The following is a 23,237-nucleotide window of genomic DNA, read 5'->3' as shown; positions in this document are numbered from 1 at the left end:
TAATAAAGTGTTGAAGGTGGGGAAGTGGCTGTCTGTTGGATATGAAGGGGGAGTTTCAGGCCAGAGGCAGGACACGAGCAGAGGGTCAGCAGTGAGATAGACGGGATCGCGGTACAGTGAGTAGGTTGGCATTGGAGGAGCAAAGAGAGTGGGATGGGTCGTAGGAGAAAATCAGTGAGGTAAGATAGGAGGGGGCAAGGTGATTGCGTGCTTTAAATCCAATGGTGAGGAGTTTCTGTTGGATGCAAAGTATCAAATACCTTTAGATATAAATAAAATTGATTGATTATATCATTTCCCAGCGAGATTTGAAAGATGTCCAGATTACCACAGTCATGATTGCTCCCAAAGACTGAACTAACCACCATCTCATACACTCTGGTGAGTTTCCAACCAGCCATAAAATGAATAGAAAAGATCTATAAAAGAGCTCTAAAAGCTTTAAGAGAGAAGCAGTATGGCTTAGTAGATAGAGCACAGCCCTGGGACTCAGAAGGATCTGGGTTCTAATCCCAGCTCTGCCACTTGCCTGCTGTGTGACCCTGGGCAAGTCATTTCACTTCTCTAGGCCTCAGCTGCCTCATCTGTGAAATGGGGATTAAGATAATGAGTCCCATGTGGGACAGTGACTCTGCCCTACCTGATTTGCTTCTATCTACCCCAGGGCTTAGTAAAGTGTCTGGCACATACTAAGTGCTTAACAAATACCAAAGTTATTATAATTATTATTGATAATAATGTTTTGAAAATAATCACCCTTACCATCCTGTTGGCTCACGGTCAGGTTTTGGCAAATAAAGACACTTGCAAAAAGCTCTATGAAATCATCCCAGCAGCCTTGCTGAACCAAGGAATCTCAGCTACAAGTATCAACGTGAACCGCGAATACACACACCTTCAGTATACCATGTTCCCCACACCTTCTAAACTGTAGAGAAGCAAAAAGACACCATCTCCAAGAACTGTAGATAGGCAAGAATACAGCAACCGAGGCTGGTTCAGTGCCTTTAATTCAGAAATTTTAAAACTATTTATGGCAAAGCTAGAAAAGCAAGACATGATCCATGTTTTACAGCTCTTCAAGATTACTGCAAGAGAGGGGGTTCAAAATCATGCAACATGAGCTATAGATCAAGAAACAGATGTGACAGAGTGGTAACCTGAGGAAATCCAGGGAAATGCTAATGGTCACCAAACTTCGACTCATCACTAAAGAAGCTATTTTTTTCTTTTGTTACCCCAGTGATCGTGTAATGAGCTGAAGTCAAAAATTTTAACAAGATGCTGAGAAGCCGCGGGGCCTAGTGGATGTCTGCTATATCGTGCCCTACGCTACAAGCTCACTGTGGGCAGGGATCATGTCTACCAACTCCTTGTATCATACTTTCCCAATCGTTTAGTACAGTGCTCTGCACAGAGTAAATGCTCAATAAAAACCATCAATTATTTCCCCTTACCTGTAATTTCTTTTAACATCCGTCTCCCCAGATAGGTAGTAAGCGCCTTGAAGGCAGGGATCATTTCTACTAACTCTACTGTACTTCCCCACGTTCTTAGCCCAGAGCACAGCACAGACTAAATGTTCAATACCACTGACGGATTGATTGAAAGCTCCAAGAGGAGCCCAAGAGCCGAGAATCACCGAAGAGCTGCTGACTCAGTCGTCTCGGGGGAGCTCAACACAGTAAGCTCCTCGTGTGCAGGGAGTGGATCTGCGACTCTGTTGCACCGTGCTCTCCAAAGTGCTCAGTACAGTGCTCTACACAGCAAGCACTCAATAGATACCACCGATTGACTGATTCCAAACTCTGCGGCGCAACATTGAGCCCCCTTCCCTCGAGATCTAGAGTGGGAAAGATGGACCTTCAGTTTTCTGAGGATATATCAAGGAGCAGCAAAGTGTGAAGGCCTGAAGCTCACTTTCATCCAGCCCACAGGACAAAGGTCTGAGACTACTGTGGGGGAACACACATGAGCGTGTGAGAGAGAGTTTACTCATTCATTCAATCATATTTAATTGAGTGCTTATTGAGTGCTTAATGGGTGCACAGCATGTACTAAGAACATGGGAGAGTACAGTATAACAATATAACTGACACATTCCCTTACAGTCAAGTAAGCGCTCAATAGATACCACTGATTGATTAATTCAAATATAATATTTTGAATTTAACATGTAGTAGGTACAGTTAAAATGACATCATCGTTATTGATCTGCTTTGTTTCTGTCCTTTCTAGTTATAAATGTTTCTGTTTTCCAACCTCTGTTAGAATGTAAGCATCTTGTGGGCAAGGAACGCATCCCTTTATTATTGGCGACTCCCCAAGTCTCTAGAACAGCGCACAGTATCAACACTCAAACACTCTTACTACTAATACTAAACCAGAGGAAGGGGAGCCCCAGGTAGAGAGAAGACAGAGATGGAATCTACAGTGCTCAGTATTCATTCATTCAATAGTATTTATTGAGCGCTTACTATGTACAGAGCACTGTACTAAGCGCTTGGAATGAACAAGTCAGCAACAGATAGAGACAGTCCCTGCCGTTTGACGGGCTTACAGTCTAATCGGGACAGTGCTTGGCACATGGTAATCGCTTAAGAAATACAATTTTTTTAAAAATGGGAAAATTTTGGCCACAGGTCAGAAACTAGGAGGGCTATTTTAGCAGGGACAGTACAAGATTCCAATCATAGTCATAAAAATCAGTGTGGCAATTGTAAAAGTGCCAAGCACTGTACCAAGCGCTAAAGTAGAATCAATTTAATCAGGTCAGATGCAGTCCCTGTCCCACATGGGGCTCACAATCTGAGGGAGAGCGGGTATTGAATCCCCATTATATAGATGAGGAAACTGAAACCCAGAGATGTTAAGTGACTTGCATAAGGTCACACAGCAGACAAATGGTGGAGGGGGAATTAGAACCCAGGACCTCTAAGTCCCAGGCCTGTACTCTTTCCACTAGGCCATGCGGCTTTCCAGAAATTGCTCCCCCCCCGGCCCCATGTTGGCAGTCAGTTGAATACCAATGGTGAGGATAGTAATTACTGCCACGGAAGAGGAGAAGGAAGAGGCAGGGCTTCACTGCGGCTCTGAGTCAGTCGGCCACTCAATCATATTTACTGAGAGCTTACTGAGTGCAGAGCACTGTACTAAGCGCTGGGAGAGTATAATAGAACAACGTGACAGACACGTTCCCCGTCCACAGCAAGCTTACAGTCTAGAGGGCGAGTCACACATTAATAGAAATAAATAAATGACAGACATGTACATAAGTGCTGTGGGGCTGGGAGGGAAGATGAATGAAGGGAGCAAGTCAGGGTGTTACAGAAGGGAGAAGGAGAAGAGTCAATGAGGTCTTAGTCAGTGAAGTCCTCTTGAAAGAGAGAATATTCTCCCATTCACTGACCAACCACAGGTTCCTAAAAGGCTTCATTTTTGACCCTTCAAGTAGTCTGCTGTGTGACCTTGGTTAAGTCGCTTCACTTCTCTGGGCCTTAGGCCCCTCATTTGGGAAATGGGGATTAAGAATGCAAGCCCTACGTGGGTCAGGGACTGTGTCCAATCCCATTAGTTTGCATCTACCCTAGCACTTAGAACAGTACCTGGAACAACGTAAGTGCTTAACAAATACCATTATACTCCCAAATATTGTGACCATCCCATCTAGTCACCTTAGTTATGCCCTCTCAGCTTCTGGTCATGAGCAGAAACCCAGGGCAATCCAGAAGCAGCTGCCCTTTAGCTAAATGTGACAGTGCAGAAGGCAGAAAATTTTTAGCAGGCAACGTTCTGTCGTGAAAATCTCTCCTCCTACAGAGATGAGAGTTTTAAGCTGCATTTTTTTAATGGTATTTGGTAAGTGCTAATTATGCATCAAACACTGTTCAAGGTACTGGAGTAGATACAAGTTAAAAAGACGTTGGACACAGTCCCTGTCCCGCACGGGGCTCACAGTCTAAGTAGGAGGGAGACAGGAGAACTGAGGCACGGAAGAAATGAAGTGAGTTGCCCAAGGTCACATAGCAAGCAACCGGCAAAGCCCACGGGAGAACCCAGGTCCTCTGACTTCCAGGCCCGTGCTCTTTCCAGTAGGCCATGCTGCTTCTCATTTATACTGAACACGAGCCAATCAATCTCCTTACCTAAAGACAATTCTCGCTATTCGGGTTTTGAGTCTTTGATGGAGCGCTCCACTTGCTTACTTATGATCTAGAGTGAATGACATAGGGTAAATCTCTCCACAGTGTACACATGCATTTTACTCTATATCTGGGTCATGCAATGCCATTCTATTTTTAGCAGCTTCTAAATGGAAGTTCAATATGTCTAGCCTGCCCACCCCTATTCCCTGGAGAAAGGTCCTTTCAGTGTTCTTCCTAGGTTGCCAATCTTCTCTCTCGGCTTCGCGAAAAGTGCTGCTATTCACAAAACCCCAAGAAATCTGCAAATAAATCTCCCCGCCCCCCAAGCGGAAATTCCATCATCTTTCCTTCAGGCAGCGCAGAAAAAGCAGGCAAACAGCAGCCGCTTTTGTTCTCACTTTCCCCTTCCTCTGCCATTCACAAAATGGCCTGGCTAGACTCTGGCCATTACCGCCAAGCCGGAGAGCGACGCGGTTGGAACGAGTTGGGGAAATACAATCTCCGTGGCCTGTGTGTGCCTGCTTGGACAGAGGGCGGGACTTGAAGAAACATTAAACCAGGCAAAAATGTAAGTTCTGTGGTGAGACCAAAGGCAAGGATTCGAAGTATTTCTAAGTATTTCTTAGGCAAGTCTCAACTCAAGCGTGATTATGTCATGGAGGAGGGGCAGACTAAATTCCTAAGTCCCCCTCTCCCCAGTCTAGGCCTCTCTCCCCTCTGCTCTAGTTGTTACATCGCTCAGGGCTGGCATTCAGTTGCCACCCTGTTTCCACAGCCTCAGTAAGCTGCTATGTCCACTTGCTCCCTCTCATCAGAATCCCAACTGACAACCGGCTTCTCCCACTCACTGTAGCTCTGAGTAACATGGGGTGAAGAAGTTCACTGGCCATGGCTCCTTCCAATCAACCACGAGGCTACCAGAGCACCTTTCAACCCCCCGCCGCCACTTTTCTAAAATCTGTCAGATTCCCCCCCAGTTCTTCCCATGTTCAAAGCCCTCCCCAAATCCCACCTTCTCCTATTAGCTTTCCTTGTATAAGCCCTACACCCCAAGTTGTCTATCTCACCAGCCACTTTTATATCTACTGAAACCCATCCTGCTTGTGAACTCGTGCATATTCAATCGTACATTTGTTTATTCATTTTTATTTCTCCAGTGGTAAATAGCTCTACATGTGTCTCTCCCTTTGGAGTGTAAGCTCCCTGTGGGCTGAAAACATATCACTCCTTTGGAACATAGGACAGATAAGAGCACGGACTTTGGAGTCAGAGGTCAGGGGTTCGAATCGTGGCTCTGCCACTTGTCAGCTGTGTGACTGTGGGCAAGTCACTTAACTCCTCTGTGCCTCGGTTACCTCATCTGTAAAATGGGGATTAAGACTGTGAGCCCCACGTGGGACAACCTGATTCCCCTGTGTCTATCCCAGTGCTTAGAACAGTGCTCTGCACATAGTAAGCGCTTAACAAATACCAACATTATTATTTATAATAATCAGGTCCCACATAGGGCTCACAGTCAAAGTAGGAGGGAGAAACCCTATTTTGCAAATGAGGGAGCTGAGGCACCGGGAGGCTAAGTGAGGCCCAAGGTCATACAGGAGACAAAGTGATGGAGTCAGGACTAGAACCCAAGTGCATTCATTCATTCACTCAATTGTACTTATTGAGTGATTATTGTGTGCAGAGCACTGTACTAAGCGCTTGGGAAAACATGATACAACAATAAACAGAAACATTCCCTACTCACAACAACCTTACCATCTAGACCTGTGCTTTTTTCATTAGGCTACGCTGAAGTCTGACTCCCTGAATGCTCCTCTCTGACACTTGCCCCTGTTGAGCTCCGGGAATGGCCAAGAACTATTTATGTCCCTGTAGGATTTATTCTCCCCTCAGGACCGCACCTGGAAAGTTTCCAGTACTCTACCAGTCTCGCTAAGGGAGAGAGAGTTAAGCAGAGGCATACCCATTCCATTCCTAGCTTGGACAGTGGCTAGCAAGTAGAAGGCAATCTGCTACAAACAAAACTCACCCATACTGGGCAGCAGCAGCGTGGGAGAGAGTCGAGGGCGGAGATTCAAGTTGACTGCGTGGAAGGAGGGAACGGAAAACCACTTCCGTATTTTTTACCAAGAAAACTCTACGGATACACTACCAGAGGGATTGCAGGTGGAGGTGGGGCGGTCTGGGAGAGATGTATCCATGGAGTTGCTATGGGTCGGAGATGACTTCGACAGCATAAGACAAGACAAGGATTTATTCACCAAGACCAGTCCACATCTAGATTTCCATTCCAAGTTCTACAGTTCTAGAGAAGCAGCATGGACTACTGGAAAGATCACTGGGATTTAGAAAGACCTGGGTTCTAATCCCAGTTCTGCTACTTGTCTGCTGTGTGACCTCGGGCAAGTCTCTTCACTTCTCTGTCCCTCAGTTATCTCATCTGTAAAATGGGGTTTCAATCCTTCTCCCTCCTACTTTAGACTGTGAGCTCCAAGTGGGACGTGGATTGTGTCCCACCTGATTAGCTTTACCCACCTCAGTGATCAGCACGGTACCTGGCACATAGTAAGCACTTAAAAAAATACCATAAGGAGAAAGCAAAGGCTTAGGAGTTAGGAGACCGGGGATCTAATCCCAGCTCTGCTCCTTACTTGCTGTGGGACCTTGGGCAAATCACTTAATTTATCTGTGCCTCAGTTCCCTCATCTGCAGAACGGGGATTAAAAATTTGTGGTCCCTCCTACTTAAACTGTGGTTCCCCATATGGGACTTAATAATCTTGTATCTAACCCAGCTATTAGTATAGTTCTTAGTATAGAATTTAAAACAATGCACAATCATTATTATCGTTATTACAGCCATATCAAAGTCCACTTTCTTCGCACAAGCTCTCTTTCATTCTGCCATTCCACATCTGCTAACCCTGCCCCCGAAGCTTCAGTCAGATCCACTCCGCACTTCCCAGTGACTCTTTACTGACCCTTCCTTGTTTCTACTGCTTCTCCATTCCAGGATTTTCCCTCTAGACTGTAAGCTCCTTGTGGGCAGGGAACGTATCCAACCAACTCTGCTACACTGTATTCATTGATTCATTGAATCATTTGATCTGATTTATTGAGCGCTTGTGTGCAAAGCACTGTACCAAGCACTTGGGAAAGTACAATGTAACAATAAACAGACACATTCCCCGCCCACAACAAGCTTGCAGTCTAGAGGGAGAGACAGACATTAATATAAATTACATATTCCCCCAAGCGCTTAGAACAGTGCTCTGCATACAGTAAGTACTCTATAAATACAATTGATTGATTAACTGATTGATGATCACCAAAGTTTTACCTCAAGCCCTTGCACTTGGATACCCCTTTTTAGAGAAGCAGCCTGGTGCAGTGGAGAGAGCATGGGCCAGGGAGTCAGAGAATCTGGGTTTTAATCCTGGCTCCACCACTTCCCTCCAGGTTGACCTTGGGCAAGTCACCTAAACTCATCCATGCTTCAGTTACCTCATCTGTAAAATGGGGATTAAGACTATGAGCCTCAATATGTTGTATTGTGCTCTCCCAAGCGCTTAGTACAGTGCTCTGCCCATAGTAAGCATTCAATAAATACAATAGAAGATGATGATGTGGGCCATGGACTGGGTGCAACCTGATCATCTTATATCCACCCTAATACTTAGTACAGTGCCTGGCTCATAGTAAATGCTTAAATACCAATAAAAAAGGACTCCATAACAATAAGTATTAATATCTATTAACACGTGCCAAGTTACTTAGGCCAAAACAGGTAATCAGAAGCAGTGTTGGCCAAAGAAAGAGTTTAGAGAATTAAGCAAGTGGCTCATTAGCTCAAAAGTCTAATTCCAATTTTCTTAATGACTTGCTTTGAGAATTAGGAAATATTTACATGAGCTTTTGCCTCACTTCCATAATCAGTATTTATTCTAAACAGGGATGTAATTTGGGACTTTTTAAAAATAAACTCACAATTCCATTTTTTTCCATCATTTTGCAAATAGAGTTAAAACTGAAGTGAAACATGACTCCACATCGACCTTGCACTTAAAATCATTACTTCTGTTAACACTTTTCCCCATGCTTAAAGATGCTATTCATTTTTTTTACATAGTCATTTCATTCATTCTGCTAAACTACACTGAACTTTTCTATTACAGTACACAAAGACTTTAATTAGAGCAAACAGTGCTAGAGTTAAAAATAAAATATTGGTTTTAAATTAAGATTGCTGGCAGTTCCAAAAAGCTTCACTTGTTCCTTCAGCAGCAAAGAGGTATTATATGGCCCAAATAAAGACAGTTTGTCCATTTTGGCTCCTCCCTTCACTGTCTCCAAGCTAATTCTTTTGCACAGGCTCTAAGGGTAAAAGCAGGTTTCCTGTTGTTGAGGATCAGTTTTGGATCATTTCCTCCTGTTCAGTTTCACATCAGCTCCCGTTCTCATCACTTTCTGCCTCAAAAGTGTTGCTTGAACTGAACTGTGGAAGAAACTCTGGAGGGTGTCAACTGCAGAGCAGCTCGGGAGAAGTACTGAAGAACGGGCGGCAAGTAGGCCAGCAGCTATCTAAGCTCCTTTCATTCCTGAAACTTCCGTCCCTAGAACTTTTCCCACAGCTGAGCCGGTCCCACACCCTGTAACCCAAACCCACCTGGCATTTAAAACACAAACACAAAAAAACCTTGGTTCTTCTCTGGTGTGCAGGTCCTTAGGGAGTTGGGCGAGGAGAGGAGGAGAAGCACAAGGAGGAGGAGGGGAAGGAAAAGAAGGGGGAGGGAGGGAAGAAGCTGGGGGAGGAAGGGAGGAAGAGAAAGGAAGGAGGAAAAGGAGAAAGAGGAAGAAGAGACTAATAATAATAATGATGGTATTCGTTAAGCACTTACTATGTGCCAAGCACTGAGGTAGATGCAAGGTAATCAGGTTGTCCTATGTGGGGCTCACAGTCTTAATCCCCATTTTACAGATGAGGTAAGTGAGGCAAGGAGCAGTAAAGTGATTTGTCTAAGGTCACACAGCAAGAGAAGAGGGAGGGGGAAGAGGAGGAGAAGGAAGACCACCCAGCTTGTTAGGGTCCCAGCCAGGGCTCGGGAGTTGTGGCCTTACAAGAGATCTGCCTGGCAAAGAAGAGACGGGGATGTGGGAGTGGCGGAATAAGGTTAACAAAACAAAACCTGGCTCGTTTGGGCTGTGGGATGTAGGGCCGGTCTTGCCAAGGAGGAACAAGGGTGGGGCCGGGAAGAGGGGCAGGTTTGAGGTTGGGGGGATGCAAGTGAATCACATTTTTCAGTTTGGAACCCTCATTCCAACATGGCCCCGCCTGTCCCTTTTCCACTGTGTGGATCCCTCAGCCCACATTCCCTGGCACCCTCAAAGCCACGGGTGCTGGGCGGGATGGGGCAGGGGCAGGACCACCTCTTCCAGCCCCCAGCTCGGGGGATGGTTAAACAGAAGGGACAAGGACGGAATCGGCCCAGAGGAGGGTCTGGTTACAAAGTGTGGAGCCATCCTGGCAGGTACTGGTGGGGATGACTGCGGGAATAAAAAGAAAATTCAGGAGAAAGCGTTTCCCGGATTGATGGCAATCTAGATGTGAGACTCCAAAAAGCCGCCCCCTCAGAAGTGGAATATAGGCAGAAGAGCACCATGTGACCTCTCCTCCACAGGACCACGGGGGATACTGAACATCACCAGCAACATAGGACAGCCTCCTTCCTCCTGCTTGCCACTGCGGAAACCAAAAACCGAGCCTGCCTTTTCTTTTGTTTGATTTTAAGGGTATCTGATAGCACTTACTATGTACTAAGCCCTGGGGCGGTTACAAGCTACTCAAGTTGGTCACAGTCAATGTCCCACCCTGGGCTCACGTTCTTAATCCCCATTTGATAGATGAGGTAATTGAGGCAAAGAGAAGTCTGCCCACGGTCACACAGCTGACAAGTGGAGGAGCCAGGATTAGAACCCAGGTCCTTCTGATTCCCAGGAAAAGGATCTTTCCACTAGGCCACACTGCTTCTTATTTTCCCACCGTTAAAACATTGGGAAGGCTATGGTGCTTTGAAATCAACGACTATTCATTCACTGGAGCAATGAACTAAACCTTTAAGTCCTATCATCTTTGTGTGCGTATGTGTATATGTGTGCATTCATGACTTTTAAAACCCTTAATAAATACCATTATCATCATAAGCCAAAGTACCAAATGCAGGGCAGACAAAATAACCCAATTGGGATATAGTCCCTGTCCGACACAGTCTAAGATGTAGGAAGAGCAGATTCTGTAACCTAATTTTATGAGGAAACTGAGGCCTTGAAGAGCTAAGTGACTTACCTATGGTCACACAAGCGGCCACCAGCAGGGTTGCGGACCCAGGACCTCTGACTACCAAACTCCGCTCTCTTTCCACAAAGAAAATACATTTTCATTGCTGAAATTTAACTTGCTTCCATTCTATTTCTATTTTAGTCCTGGTCATGTGTCTGTTCTCCCCCTCCTAGTTTCTGAGTCCCTTTTGGGAATGAGTCTGTATCAAATTGTATTCTTGTAATAACTCCAGTGCTTAGTACAGTCCCGGCATTTTAAAATATCACTACTAATGATAACCAAAGGAAAAACAAATTTGCCGCCTTCACGATTGGTCTCAGCAAGTGCTAATGCACCTGTCAGTACAAATAACTTTAGAACCTATCTGCATAAGAAACACTAAGATAATAGGATATGTTTATTTGCCAAAGAACTAAGTAACAATGGCTCCTTATGACTAAGAGGGTATGAAAAGAAAATCAACTCTCTTGGGGAAAAAAAAGAAAACAAAGTCATCATTTGAAAAACAAATTGGATCCGAATATGCTAAATTTGCTTGGCCGAGACGAGGCATCTAATATCTGCCAAACAGCCAGAGGATTTTTGCCTTGTAAAAGTACTGTGCTTCAGTTTCCAGATATAATGACATTCATCTATGACAAAAATTAGTAATAACTTGAATCGATACACATACACAAGGATTATTTACCCCATTACACGATATTCTATAAAGCCTGCAGTATTGATGATCCCCACAGAGAAATAAGAAGGCAAGAAGACTGAGGGTTTGAATTTGGTTTGAAGTAGGATATAAGTCGATTATTAGTCTTGGGTACTTGCAAGCCTCAAGACCGGCCCCATACATCCTAGGATGTTTTGGACTCGCTTTATTTATTTATTTTTTAGCTCAAGAGGTAAACAACGACTATGGCAGCAGAGATAGCACGGAGCAAAGTTTCAACTGAATCTCAATTCCGTTGTGAAGATAAACAAAGGTGATTGGCTCAAGGAGGCAAGTACCTGAGCCTGTTTTCGTTTTCAGTACATCCAAAAAAATGACAAGCATTCGCTAGGTCCTAATAACGATCGCTTACGTAGTTTTCCAAGAGGTTGGAAAAAAGCTTGATGCTTAAATATTTGGGATCCTAAAATCGCACTCTAAAGTTCGAATGAGAGGAAGGGTGAACGATTTGGGGGGCGGGAGGGGGGAGCGAGGGGAGATTACATTCCCATCCGCCTTTTGCCTCAACAAAATATTTGGGAGTTGCCAGGCTGCAGGCCGTTAAAGGCCTGTGGGGCATCGAGCATGCCAGCCTGGATGGAATGAGTAGCCGGGGACGGGGTGGGGTACCCCTGGTGAGCCCCCCTGTTGATGCCCCCTCCCCGGGAGCCGAGATCGGCTCCGTGCCAGGGCCAACCACTGTGCCACCCGGGCATCACTGTCACGGTCCCCGCAGGGAGGCGTTGGAATGGGGGAGGTTGGGGCTCCATCCCTGGGCAACACCCCCCACCATGCCCTCCAGGGGGTCTGCTCTGCCCTTGCCCCCTTTTAATTCATCATGGGGGGGGGAGGAAAGGGGGTCTGTTCTGTCCCTGCCCCCTCCCCCTTATTTCATTGGACCGGTCCTGATCCAGTGCATCTCTCCACGTCCTCTTTCCTTTTGGGGGGGAGGGGAGGAGGAGTGCCGTCTGCTCTGTCCCCCTGCCCCATCCTTGAGTCCTGGGGTGGGGGGAGGGAGCTGATCCGATGAGAGGATTCCCCCCCCTCCCCCAAAGGGGTCTGCTCTGCCGCAGTCCCCTCCCCACCCCCGGGCCGGGGTGCGCCCAGCCCTCCTCCTCTTGCCCCCCACCCCGGGGATGGAGAGGATGGGGTCGGGGGTCGGGGGTCGCGGACGGGGGCGCTCACCGGTCTTCGCCCCGGCGAGGCCCGGGGCGGCGAGGAGGAGGAGGAGGAGGAAGAGGAAGGCGCGGGGCGGCCGCGGGCTCATGGAGGAGGACGAGGACCGGGACCGGGACCGGGACCGGGACCGGGAGGAGGAGCCGCGCCCCGCCCTGGGCCGGGTGGGGTGGGGTCAGGGGCGTCCCCCGCTTCCCCGCCCGTCGGGGTCCGGCCCGGAGGGGTCCGTTGGATGGGATGGGATGGGGTGAGGTGGGGTGGGGTGGGGTGGGGTGGGGTGGGATGGGGTCCCGGGTCCCTCCGGCGGCCGGTCCTGGGGGCCAAGGCGGCGCGGGGCAGGCTGGGAAATTCCTGCGCCCGGCCAACTCCTAATATGAGCATGCGGCGCCACCACCGCACCCCCGACACGGGACGCAAACCCCTCACACGCACCCGGCCCTCCCTGCACCCACAGGCAGCGGGGACCCGGACCTTCTCTCCCCCTACACCCTCCCCCCTCTCCCCCGCCCCAGCCCAGACGGGGCTCTGGACCCTCCCCCCCACCCCACCCCCCGATGGGCCTCTGAACCCCGCAGGCAGGGCTCTGGACTCCCCAGGGATGAGGCTCCGGACCTTCCCCCTAGACACGGCTCTTGGATTCCCCCCCTTCCCCAGATGGGGCTCTGAACCCCCCCCCCCCCCGGACAGGGCTCTTGGATCCCCCCAGATGGGGCTCTGGATCCCCCCCCAAAGATGAGACTCCGGGTCATCCCCCCCAGAGAGGGCTCTTGGATCCCCCCAGATGGGCCTCTGGACCCCCCAGACGAGGCTCTTGGATCCCCCCAGTTGGGGCTCTGGATCCCCCAGATGGGGCTCTGGACCTCCCCCATATGGGCCTCCGAACCCCCCAGGCAGGGCTCTGGACTCTTCTCCCAGACAGAGCTCTTGGACCCTCCCCACACCCCGAGATGGGGCTCTGCCCGCCCCCCCACTGATGGGCCTCAACACCCAAAAGATGAGGCTCCAGACCTCCCCTCCCCCAGATGGGGCTCTGGACCCCCTCCCCATAGGGCTTAACCCCCCAGAGACAAAGCTCTGGACCTTCCCCCTAGACAGGGCTCTTGGACCTCCTTCCGACGGGGCTCAGGACCCCCTACAGATAGGCCTCTGAACACCCCCCCCCCAATACTAGGCTCCAGACCTCCCCCGACCCCTGACAGGACTCTTGGACACCCCCCAGATGGAGCTTTCCACCCTTCAACATATGGGACCAGGCACCATCATATGGGCCATTAACTGTCAGAAGGGACCCCGGACCACCACCCCGCCCCCCAGGTGGTACTCTGGAACCCCCGACAGGGCCCTGGACCCCCACGCCCCCGAAGATGGGGCTCTAGACCGCTGGAGGACCACCAAGGTCCTGGTCCCCACACCCAAATGCCCACTTTTCAACAGTCTCCAATGCTTGCCCATTCCTCCTCACTCCAAGCCAAAACTCCAGACCACTGGCTGTAAGGCACTCGTCAGCCCTCTCCCTCTTGTAAAGTACGGTGATCAATAAATACCTTTGACGATGATGCTGCACTCAATAAATGCCATTGCTGTCTACCCACTCCCTTATCCCACTGCACCCCAGCTTGCACTCCTTATTCTGCTCAGCGTAACCCCAGGCGCTGTGCCTCACTCTCGTTTATCCCATTGCTGACATCTAGTTCCCGCTGCCCTTCCCGACTAGAATTCCCCCTCCCACCGTATTTGACAATGAGAGAGAGAAATGGCCAGCCTCTAAAGCAAGTGCCATTCATCCCGATTCCCCCTAAATGTTGATTCTTTATAAATTCATTTCTGATTAAGCCAGTGGTCCCCAGGGACTCTCTCGCCAAACAATCGCCTGCCAAGTCTCAGGCTGTCTGGCCTTAAAATGGGTAAGCCCTCACTCCAAATGTTCGTCTGACGGTTCTACCCAAACCTCAATCTGAAGAGTCCAGATGACCCCAACTCTTGAAGGCGATGCAACTTGATCACAAATTTTCTACCGAAGAGTTAATTACTCTAAATAATTTACTACCAAGCTTGAATTAACAGGAGCCCTTGGGCTGGAGGATCAGGACATCATTTCCAAGGCTAGTCACTTCGGCACACCCTTACCTTTGGTTAAACGGCAGTAGCGGTCTGGTATTATGGCAAATCCTCTGCAACAATAAAAGTCACATTACATCGAGAGGGTTTATACGTGCTTCTTGACTGCCTGAAGATACGCTCATCTGAATTCTGAATTCCAAACAGTGCAAGACTGCATCTTCGGTGGCATCCCTCCTGCATTCGGGGCTGTGTTTTCTGCATTGATTGTTTTCCCAGGTGAAATATCATACATACCCTTAGGTGAATTTCCGTCAGCAGGATATCCACTGAGCACAAAGCCCTACTATAATGAGAAAGAGACAGATGGACATATCAGTCCTGGAAGTGAGCCAGAGATGGCCGGAACTCAGTTTCTGTATAAGGAAAGTTCCCCAACCGCCCCCTCTGCTTGCTACCTCAGTCTTACCGCATTTATACCAGTGAGGCCTAGAGAGACAACCGTGGCCTACTGTAAAGAGCACGGTTTCGGAAGTCAGAGGACCTAGGTTCTAACCCCGGCTCTGTCACCTATCTGCTGGGTGACCTAGGGCTGGTCACTTCACTTCTCTGTGCCTCGGTTCCCTCACCTGTTCAATTGGGATTAAATCATCCTCCCTCTGATTTAGACTGAGAGCCCCAGGGGGGAGAGGAGCCGTGTCCAACCTAATTATCTTGGAATCCACCCCGGTGCTTAGTACAGAGCCTTGCCCGGTGGTTTACATGGTCTCTAGCTCATGGATAGAGACAAAGTCTATTTAAAAAGTCTACAAAATGATTAAAGTTTTCACTGTGTAAGCTGATCTGAAAATCATTTGCCATTTCACGCTGATGCTGTAAGAATATCGGTATTATAATTTACATCATTTAAGGAGAACGTGCAGGAGAAACGAGCAAACGTATCAGTCTGAGAAGGAACAGGGGGAAAAAAGACCAAGTGCAGTACTATGCATAAATATCATAATACTGTAACAAGTGGTCTGAGACACGGGGTGAGTTCCCATGATGAATGAAATCCATCTGTGACCCGCTGACACCGCTAAGGAAAATCAACTCCTGTTTTGCCTGTTTTTCCCTGAGTCTGGGCTGAGACATGAGTCATCTCTTAATCAAACTTTGTAGAAAAGGTTAATCAAGGTATTAAGGGGCTGGCTTTCTGGTTGAGTTTTTTTTTCCCCCAGTGTATAATTTAAATCTTGGTTTCCCTTTTCCATCCCGCCTTCAAACAAAATCTCTGGAGGACAATGTCTGCGGGTGATCAATTTGTTTGGGAAATAGTCTCAGCCACATTCAAAGATTTGCAACTCCCTAAAAAAAATCAGTTTTCCACTGCACTTTGAACTTATATCCCTTCCTTTTTCTGAATGGCATGTATGGCAGAGAGCTCCTTCCTCTTCACAGCCACACAACAGTAGCGAGAAAGACCCTAATCTCAGGAATCGGTCTAACGGCTACCTGGTACGAATCCGACCATGCTTCGGTAGCTTTGGACAGTGAGGCTCGAATATATTGACAAGGCACCGCAGCAAAAGACTCCCAGATCTCAGTCTCTTACCCGGATGGCACTCGGGAAGAATCCGGCGATTAGCCGTGGCAGCTTCAGTGCTGCTCACGTAGGCGTTCAGGATCTCGGAAAGTCCCCGTTTGCCGATCAAGTTGAGACACAACGTTCTTGCTCCGGTGGGGCCGTTTTGATCTTGGGACCGAGCTCCTTGCCGCCACCTTGGTTCTCCCACACCTTCGACCTTATCGGCTGGGTGGATTGGATGCCGCTCATTAAATCATCTGTCGGGCCGATGGGCACTTGGAGCTGGGTAGACTGGATGCCACTCATCAAATCCTCTGCATGACTGAGAGGCACTTGAAGCCGAGTGCTTTGGTTGCCACTCACTAAATCACCCGAACGGCTGATAGGCCCTTGAAGCACACTGGACGAAGAGCAGTTAGGGATTTGGCACCTTGCATTGCTCTGGTAACCATTATATCCCTTCAGAGGGAAGCAGCAAGGCCTGGTGGATAAAGCATGGGCCTACGAGTCAGAGGACCTGGGTTCTAGTCCTGACGCTGCCACTTGTCTGCTGTGTGACCTTGGCAAATCACTTCACTGGGCCTCACTGACCACATCTGTTAAATGGGGGTGAAGACTGTGAGCCCCATGTGGGATATGGATTGTGTCCAACCTGATTAGCTTTAAAACTACCCCAGTGCTTAATACAGTGCCTGGGCACATAGTAAGTACTTAACAAAAAACATTTAAAAAGAACCCAAAAAACAACTCCAATCTCAAACAGTGGTATCTGATGCCTCTCTACATTTGAAGGAATGGGAGATGTCTTTTTTTTTTTTTTAAACTTGGCAGCTGGAAAAGAGTACTTGGCACACACACTCATCTCAACTTTCCTGCTAGAGACCCATTTGGCTATCAATTTTTCCAAGCTGCCTTCAAACCCCCTCACCCTGAGGTAATGAGAATTGGCCAACAATTCCGTATTGACTGTGTCCTTCGTGAACTGATGATCAACTTGTACCACTCCCCGCTTTTAGCCTTTATCTTTACTGAATGAAGAGTCTTAACCTTTCCTCAATCAATACCTATTGAGCACCTCAAATGGAAACAACTCTAGTCCCTTGACTACCTCTGGTTGCCTGCATTCAAGGGTTGTGTTGACACAGTGTCACATCAAGGGAAACTTTCTTTCATGGTACTCACCGATTTCAAAACCGTGCACGCAAGCGGTTTCTTCGATAACATGGCACATTGGGTCCTATTATGCGGACAACACCGTAATGGTATCAGATCAGTGGCATTTATTGAGTGCCTGTACACAGAGCACTGTACTAAGCGCTTATGATCATACCACCCTTTCCTGAAATCTGGCCACGTCAACGATGCCTAAACCTAATGTATTTGAATAGCTCCGTCTCCCAGTGAGCGTCTTTTGGCCGGGACTATGCCGGTGAGGGGGCCGGTGGTACGTTGTGGGAAGCTTGAAGCTACTCGGGACAAGGCTAACGAACTCCAGACTCCTGGAGTCCTTCCAGGTCCTCCCTAGGGACCTAGATATAAAAATCATCCGACTGACGGTCTGAAACGCTGCCCAAAAGTCCATTCTCCTGCTCGGCCACTGCCCTGAACCAAGGCATCTTCATTCATCCCACTGTATGTATTGAACACCGTGTGCAAAACACTCTAACAAGTGCTCAGGAGAGTACAACGGAACAATAGGCACCTTCCCTGCCCAGAGGTAAGTCGGCGATGGGGAGAGCAGCAGCATAAATCACCCCGGCTTTGGGCAACAGCTGGGCGCCTAGGTCAACCTCATGGAAAACCCACCCTACCGCCTTGTTGGGAATCGGACGGGACTAGACTACTAATGGAAAGACAGATAGAAAAATCCTCCTGGGGGTTGGTCACTCCCGACTTTTATAAAATAAAATTTCCCCCTGTGGTTCCACTTCCTCCCTGCAGACTAGGCCTCATGCTTCGTTTGTACATCCCCGTCTCTACGGAAAAGACCTGTCCGAGCGTATGAAGATCGTGAAACGAGTAACTTCTTCAAAAAAGCTATTCAGGACACATCAACCAACAATCGTTTGTAGAAACAAGACCAAAGGCCTACTCAGACACGTGGAAGAGACTTGAAAAAACAAATCTAATAAGTCGAGACATATATAAAAACCCCTAATAAACCTTTAATTAGAGTTTTTGTGTTTTGTGGGTTTTTGTTTTTTTACAGGACAAGTGACAAATTACATCAAACATCTGAACTTTTCAAATGTCTAGATATTATACACATTCCCATCTGTCTTGCAGGAAGGGATATTGGTCAGCTTAACATTTTAGGGTAAAATAAGCTGCATAATGGTACATATTACAATAATAAATGTACAGTGTTTACATGAAATATATTTTAGAAGCAAGAAAGAGATGCAACTGCATCCAAAAGGCGACCTTTAAAAATGCCACAGCTTATTTTTACATTCACTCTTGCAACAGGTCACAAGATGGGGTCACTAAGCTCAGGTCAACAAACTACTACGATGCACATAAAATACAGCAAGATCAGTTACTTTATATATTATATATATGTACACATATATATATATTTTTTAATATTTTCACACTTTAGCATCTGAGACGTAAACTGAGAATTTAAAATGTATTCTCTTCAGGTAACAAATCCGCCATTATTCTTCATAAACATGGTGCCCACAAAAGCACAAAGGTAAGGCACAATAGGAATTTCTGTTGCAGAATATGTGCATCATGTTTACTCAACCAGAAAACGTGCATTATCTGTGCAAGTCCATGCTGCAAACCCAACACGTGTACGAAAAATGAAAACAAAAACAGCTTTAAAACCGACTTGTCCGATCGGATGCGTTCCCTGGCTTGCCATTCTCGCGCAGCGATATCTGGATGATTGACAACGATGAGCCGTATCAACAAGGTATTTGTCGTGCGAGTTGGCAGATTCCTACCTACCTCTACCCCGCCACGGTTTTACCAAGTAAAACGGTAATGAAACTATTCGCTGATACTCAAAACTTAATACTGAGGCATAAAGTAACTGCCACTCATTCAATGACTGTACCTTCCACCTCTCATGACCCAAAATCGCAAATCTAAATCAGTCCGAAAAATACACATTTTCTTGCCAAAAACGGGCCCTGCTTCCAGCTTCACAGATAACGGGGTAATTGCAACTTTATTATCAATAGGTTTGAGAAAATTATACCAATTCCCAATGGTATTTTGTCACAGCCCTGGTCTTTACAATAAATACAGCTTTCCACGGGGATGCTTTTCCAGTATCTGCCAATTGCTTCTTTATTGCTCACGTGAATTTGAATCCATTACAATTGGGATCAGACCTTTCACAAAAAGTCATAGTCAGACACTTGATATAAAACTTAGAAAAGATATTTTTGAAACTTGTATCTAATACTTTTAGGTGTTTGGCCATTTGACCTATGCGATGGTACAGCCCAAAATATAGAAAACAGATTATGAATAAAATAGGAAGCTTATTCACTGCTTTAATGCAGACATCCTCACAAAACAAGACTACAGTTGCCCCCAACCAGCATTTTACACATATATACAAAAACCTGTTGAAGTGTATCTGCGTCCCTTCACACTTTACATGTAATCACTAAAGCCCGATGAATTTATTTTGCCATGATCCAGCTCTAGCAAATGAATCTCTTGCAGCAAACAGTAACCTAAGTTTAAAGTGAGAAATGAACGCTTTGACCTCCAAGCCATCAGAAATTGTATTCGGTGGTTGATGATAAAAATTCACATTAGTTCACAGGAAACTATGGAAATACCAGAAGTTTTCTCTCTGCCATGCACTCGGATCATCAAAATACTTCTTGGTACAATTTAAAAAAAAAAAAAGAAAAAAGAAAAGAAAAAAAAAACGAGAGAGGGAAGAAAAGAAGCCCAACCACCATATCTGAAATGATGAATAAATTCATTCCTCTTCATGCAAAGCTTTTAAACACGACGGTTTATTTGAGCTCCCAAAGTTGTACGGGACAATTATTCGAACCCCTCGCAGCGTTACCCATTCACCGCTGAGTTCCTTTTGGACAACGTACGATTCTGGACCATTTGAACAGACCGGTAGTCATCGTTGGAAATATTACATACAAAAAAGCGTTAAAAAAGGAAGACGGGCAGCCCAACAGGAACTCTTTCCTGCTGCAAATAACAGTCCTAACAGTGGTAGAAAGTCTTCTCAGGACCCTCCCTGAGGATTACTTGTGCCTGTCCGAAGACGGAGGTGGGACATGGAGTTCATATGTTTGTTGGATGGCTTCAAGGGAGTGTTGCAATTAAGAGCCTGGGGAAAGCGATGATGATATCTATCTAGCCGCAGGTATTTTACTGTTACCAACTTCCCTGTTTCAAGACAACAAAGAACGATTTAAGACCTGGTTAACCGCACAGAGAGAAACTAAAATTCCCCCAGAACAACACACCGGCCCCAAAACACCCCCGAAGGAACAGATTTGCTACTGCTAAAAAATGGCTGACCAAGTACATTGTCGATCTTCAACCGACAGGGTTAACTTGATCGGCTTCATACGGAATGACCCCAAGATTCGTATTCAATCTCTTCCTTGAAAATGTGGGTTTACTGTGAACCAAGCTTTGGGGACCATTTTAAATCAAATCGATGGTATTTACTAAGTGCTTACTGTGTGCAGAGCACTGTACTAAGTGCTTGGGAGAGCACGATACAACACAGTTGGTAGACAGGTTCAATGCGCGCAACAAACTTACAGTCTAGGGGGGAGACCTAACTTGCTGTTTTCCTGTTTCTGATATGACCGAGATCTAGAGGAAATTACATAACACCCTCTCACCACCCCTCTTTCCCGCCATTTTCCTTGGGGCCTTTGGTGGCCCTGGGCTTCACTGCCTCTGCAGCCGCCTTCCCCTCCTGGGTCCTTGCTTAGTGTGCTCCCTCTGGGCCCCGAGTCCCTGGAGGGGAAATTTGGACAGAGGGGCCCCGAAGATGGACATTCCTGGGTTCCCTCCTTACCGCCCCACCCCAAGACTGTCCTCTGCACGCTACAGACATGCGGGAGCTGGGAGCAACACCCTTCTCCGTCCCTCCCCCCCCCCCCCGCCGAACTCTCTCCCCCCACCCACCCCCGCCAAATCTATGGTTTTCCTTCAAAAAAGGAGGTTGTGGGGGGCAGGTGAGAGAGCCTGGAGGGGGAAGGAAGATTCATCAGAATAGGGGAGAGCGGAAAGTGAACGGTGGGAAGGGAGGGAAGGGTCCACAGGGAATTTAATTCCCTGCACCAAACAGACAAAGCTCTTGGATTCTAGGTCGCGTCAGCAGTTAGGGCAGATTTTCCGGTATTGTTTGGAACCGATGTACGCCTAGACCCAGACTTTGGTTAAAATTGCTTAGGAAACTCAAGTTTCTTACCATCAAACCAAGAACCATGTAATGCCTTAAAAGCCTTCCCAGCATATTCCGGAGATAGACATTTAACATATACGCAGCCCTGTGGGGACAAGATCGCTCATGTTAGATCAACTTCAGCAAATCCAAATGTGTACTGAATAATGAAAACAAACTTACCTCACGTGAATTTTTGTCTACAGCGATGTGAACAATGCCATCGTTATCACTGCATTTCTCTAAAATTGCTTCTTGAATTGCCAAATGCCAGTGATCCCCTATTTCCCTAAAAACAAAGAAAAAAAAAGAAAAGAACATTTTTTTTTAACCTACTATGAACTGTTATATAGGAAAACACAGCCTTAATGAAAATACATCCCCACAAATGGATTAGTGACTTTAATTATGGAAGCAGTAGACAAAAGGAAGTTCAATTAAAGGGTCAGTATTGACCCTAATCTTCGAAACTAGCTGGTGCAAGATCAGATAATTCCATTTAGATGGATAAAATAAACATTATATAAAACTGGGTAGTATATTAATATGCTGGATAAACTTGTTAGTAAAAATGACAATATAAAGCGAGGAGAACTGAGATTTTGCATATATGAACATGTCAGACTCAGAAATGGGTCGCGGCTAAGAGATAAGGAACGGAAACAGACTTTCAACAACTATGGCATCTCCAGAGCAATACTCCTAGAAATACCAGAATTTTAAAATTTCCCTCCCCTGCCCCTTCAGCCCCGGTGCTGACTTAGTAATTAATTCTGAAGTACTTGGAGTAAATGGCAATTACGTGATCTCTTTAATTGCTGTACTTACATAACTGGATCAAACATATTTCGAATCTTTAGACATGGCGTCAAACTATTGGGTGGTGAATTTCTTCTATCTAAGTGAAATGCTACAAAACAAAGCAGTTTAATAACAGTTTGTGGTTATGCCATTTTAGTTGACAAAGTCACACTTCATAGATTTTATATTCCCTAAGCATGAATTCAATTTCACTCTACCTAAAAGTGAGTAATCTGGAAACTATGGAACACGCAGAGTCAAAATTTTGCTCTTTAGGTTTAAAAAGCAAATGTGTTCAAAATCAGAGAAATTCTATGTTGTAAAAAAATTACAACCAAACATAGAGCTGCCTGTTGGGGAAAGAAAAAAAACCCAAGTTCTTCTTAGTTCACCCAGTTCCACGAAAACTATAATTTTGGTTCATTTCAGAGCTCTACTACATGAAAAGCAAAATCCATAATCCAAAGCCATATACTATTTTGTTTTCACACTGAAGAATTCAAGTGTGCTTATCAACGAATGGTATTTATTGAGCGCTTACTATGTGCAGAGCACCATACCAAGAGCTTGGAAGAGTACAACACAATTAACAGACCAGCTTCCTGGAGCTATCCTATTCAGGCATGCAGGTCAAAATGACAAGTATAAGCACAGAGGCATGAAAAACCCTATTCCACAATGCTGCTGCCAGGCTGGTCTGTTTTGCTGCAGTGGTCTGCCCATCACTCCATCATGTTGCATGAGACTGCTCCACCGTCTTTTCACATAATGTGTCTGTCCTCTCAGTTTGGTCTGCCTCCTTTTAGTTCCCCGGACAGAAGATGCCATCACCTATTCTCCTTAATTGACTGTGGTATCTGTTAAGCGCTTACCATGTGCCAAGCCCTCTTCTAAGCACTGGGGTAGATGCAAGCTAATCAGGTTGGACCTAGTCCACGTCCCACAAGGGGCTCACCATCTTAATCCCCCTTCTGCAGATGAGGTCGCTGAGGCTCGGAGAAGTGAACTGATTCGCCCAAGGTCACACGGCAGACAAGGGGCAGAGCCGGGATT

The 23,237-nt window shown here is 46.7% G+C and overlaps 2 protein-coding genes across 3 annotated transcripts in view; both read right to left on the bottom strand.

The window, feature by feature from the left end:
- MSRB3 (methionine sulfoxide reductase B3) overlaps positions 1 to 12,604 on the bottom strand; it is a 114,075-nt gene extending 101,471 nt beyond the window's left edge. Inside the window, exon 1 of one of the 2 annotated variants that reach the window (XM_029079154.2) lies at positions 12,370 to 12,604. In XM_029079154.2, the coding sequence (XP_028934987.1) occupies positions 12,370 to 12,451 (82 nt within the window). In that variant the 5' untranslated portion in view covers positions 12,452 to 12,604. The remainder of the gene's footprint in view (positions 1 to 12,369) is intronic. The other variant, XM_029079155.1, reaches the window with a different exon arrangement.
- A 5,522-nt stretch (positions 12,605 to 18,126) lies between these two features.
- Positions 18,127 to 23,237, bottom strand: part of LEMD3 (LEM domain containing 3) — a 43,189-nt gene continuing 38,078 nt past the window's right edge. The window contains exons 11-14 of the mRNA XM_039914116.1: positions 22,212 to 22,293; positions 21,567 to 21,672; positions 21,411 to 21,489; positions 18,127 to 20,368 (exon numbers count right to left, since the gene is read on the bottom strand). Of these exons, the coding sequence (XP_039770050.1) occupies positions 20,205 to 20,368; positions 21,411 to 21,489; positions 21,567 to 21,672; positions 22,212 to 22,293 (431 nt within the window). The 3' untranslated portion in view covers positions 18,127 to 20,204. The remainder of the gene's footprint in view (positions 20,369 to 21,410; positions 21,490 to 21,566; positions 21,673 to 22,211; positions 22,294 to 23,237) is intronic.

Source organism: Ornithorhynchus anatinus, chromosome 14 (genome assembly GCF_004115215.2).
Source record: "Ornithorhynchus anatinus isolate Pmale09 chromosome 14, mOrnAna1.pri.v4, whole genome shotgun sequence".
Classification (NCBI taxonomy): domain Eukaryota; kingdom Metazoa; phylum Chordata; class Mammalia; order Monotremata; family Ornithorhynchidae; genus Ornithorhynchus; species Ornithorhynchus anatinus.
Note: the sequence above shows the minus strand (reverse complement) of the source record. Positions and strands in the feature narration are given on the sequence as shown.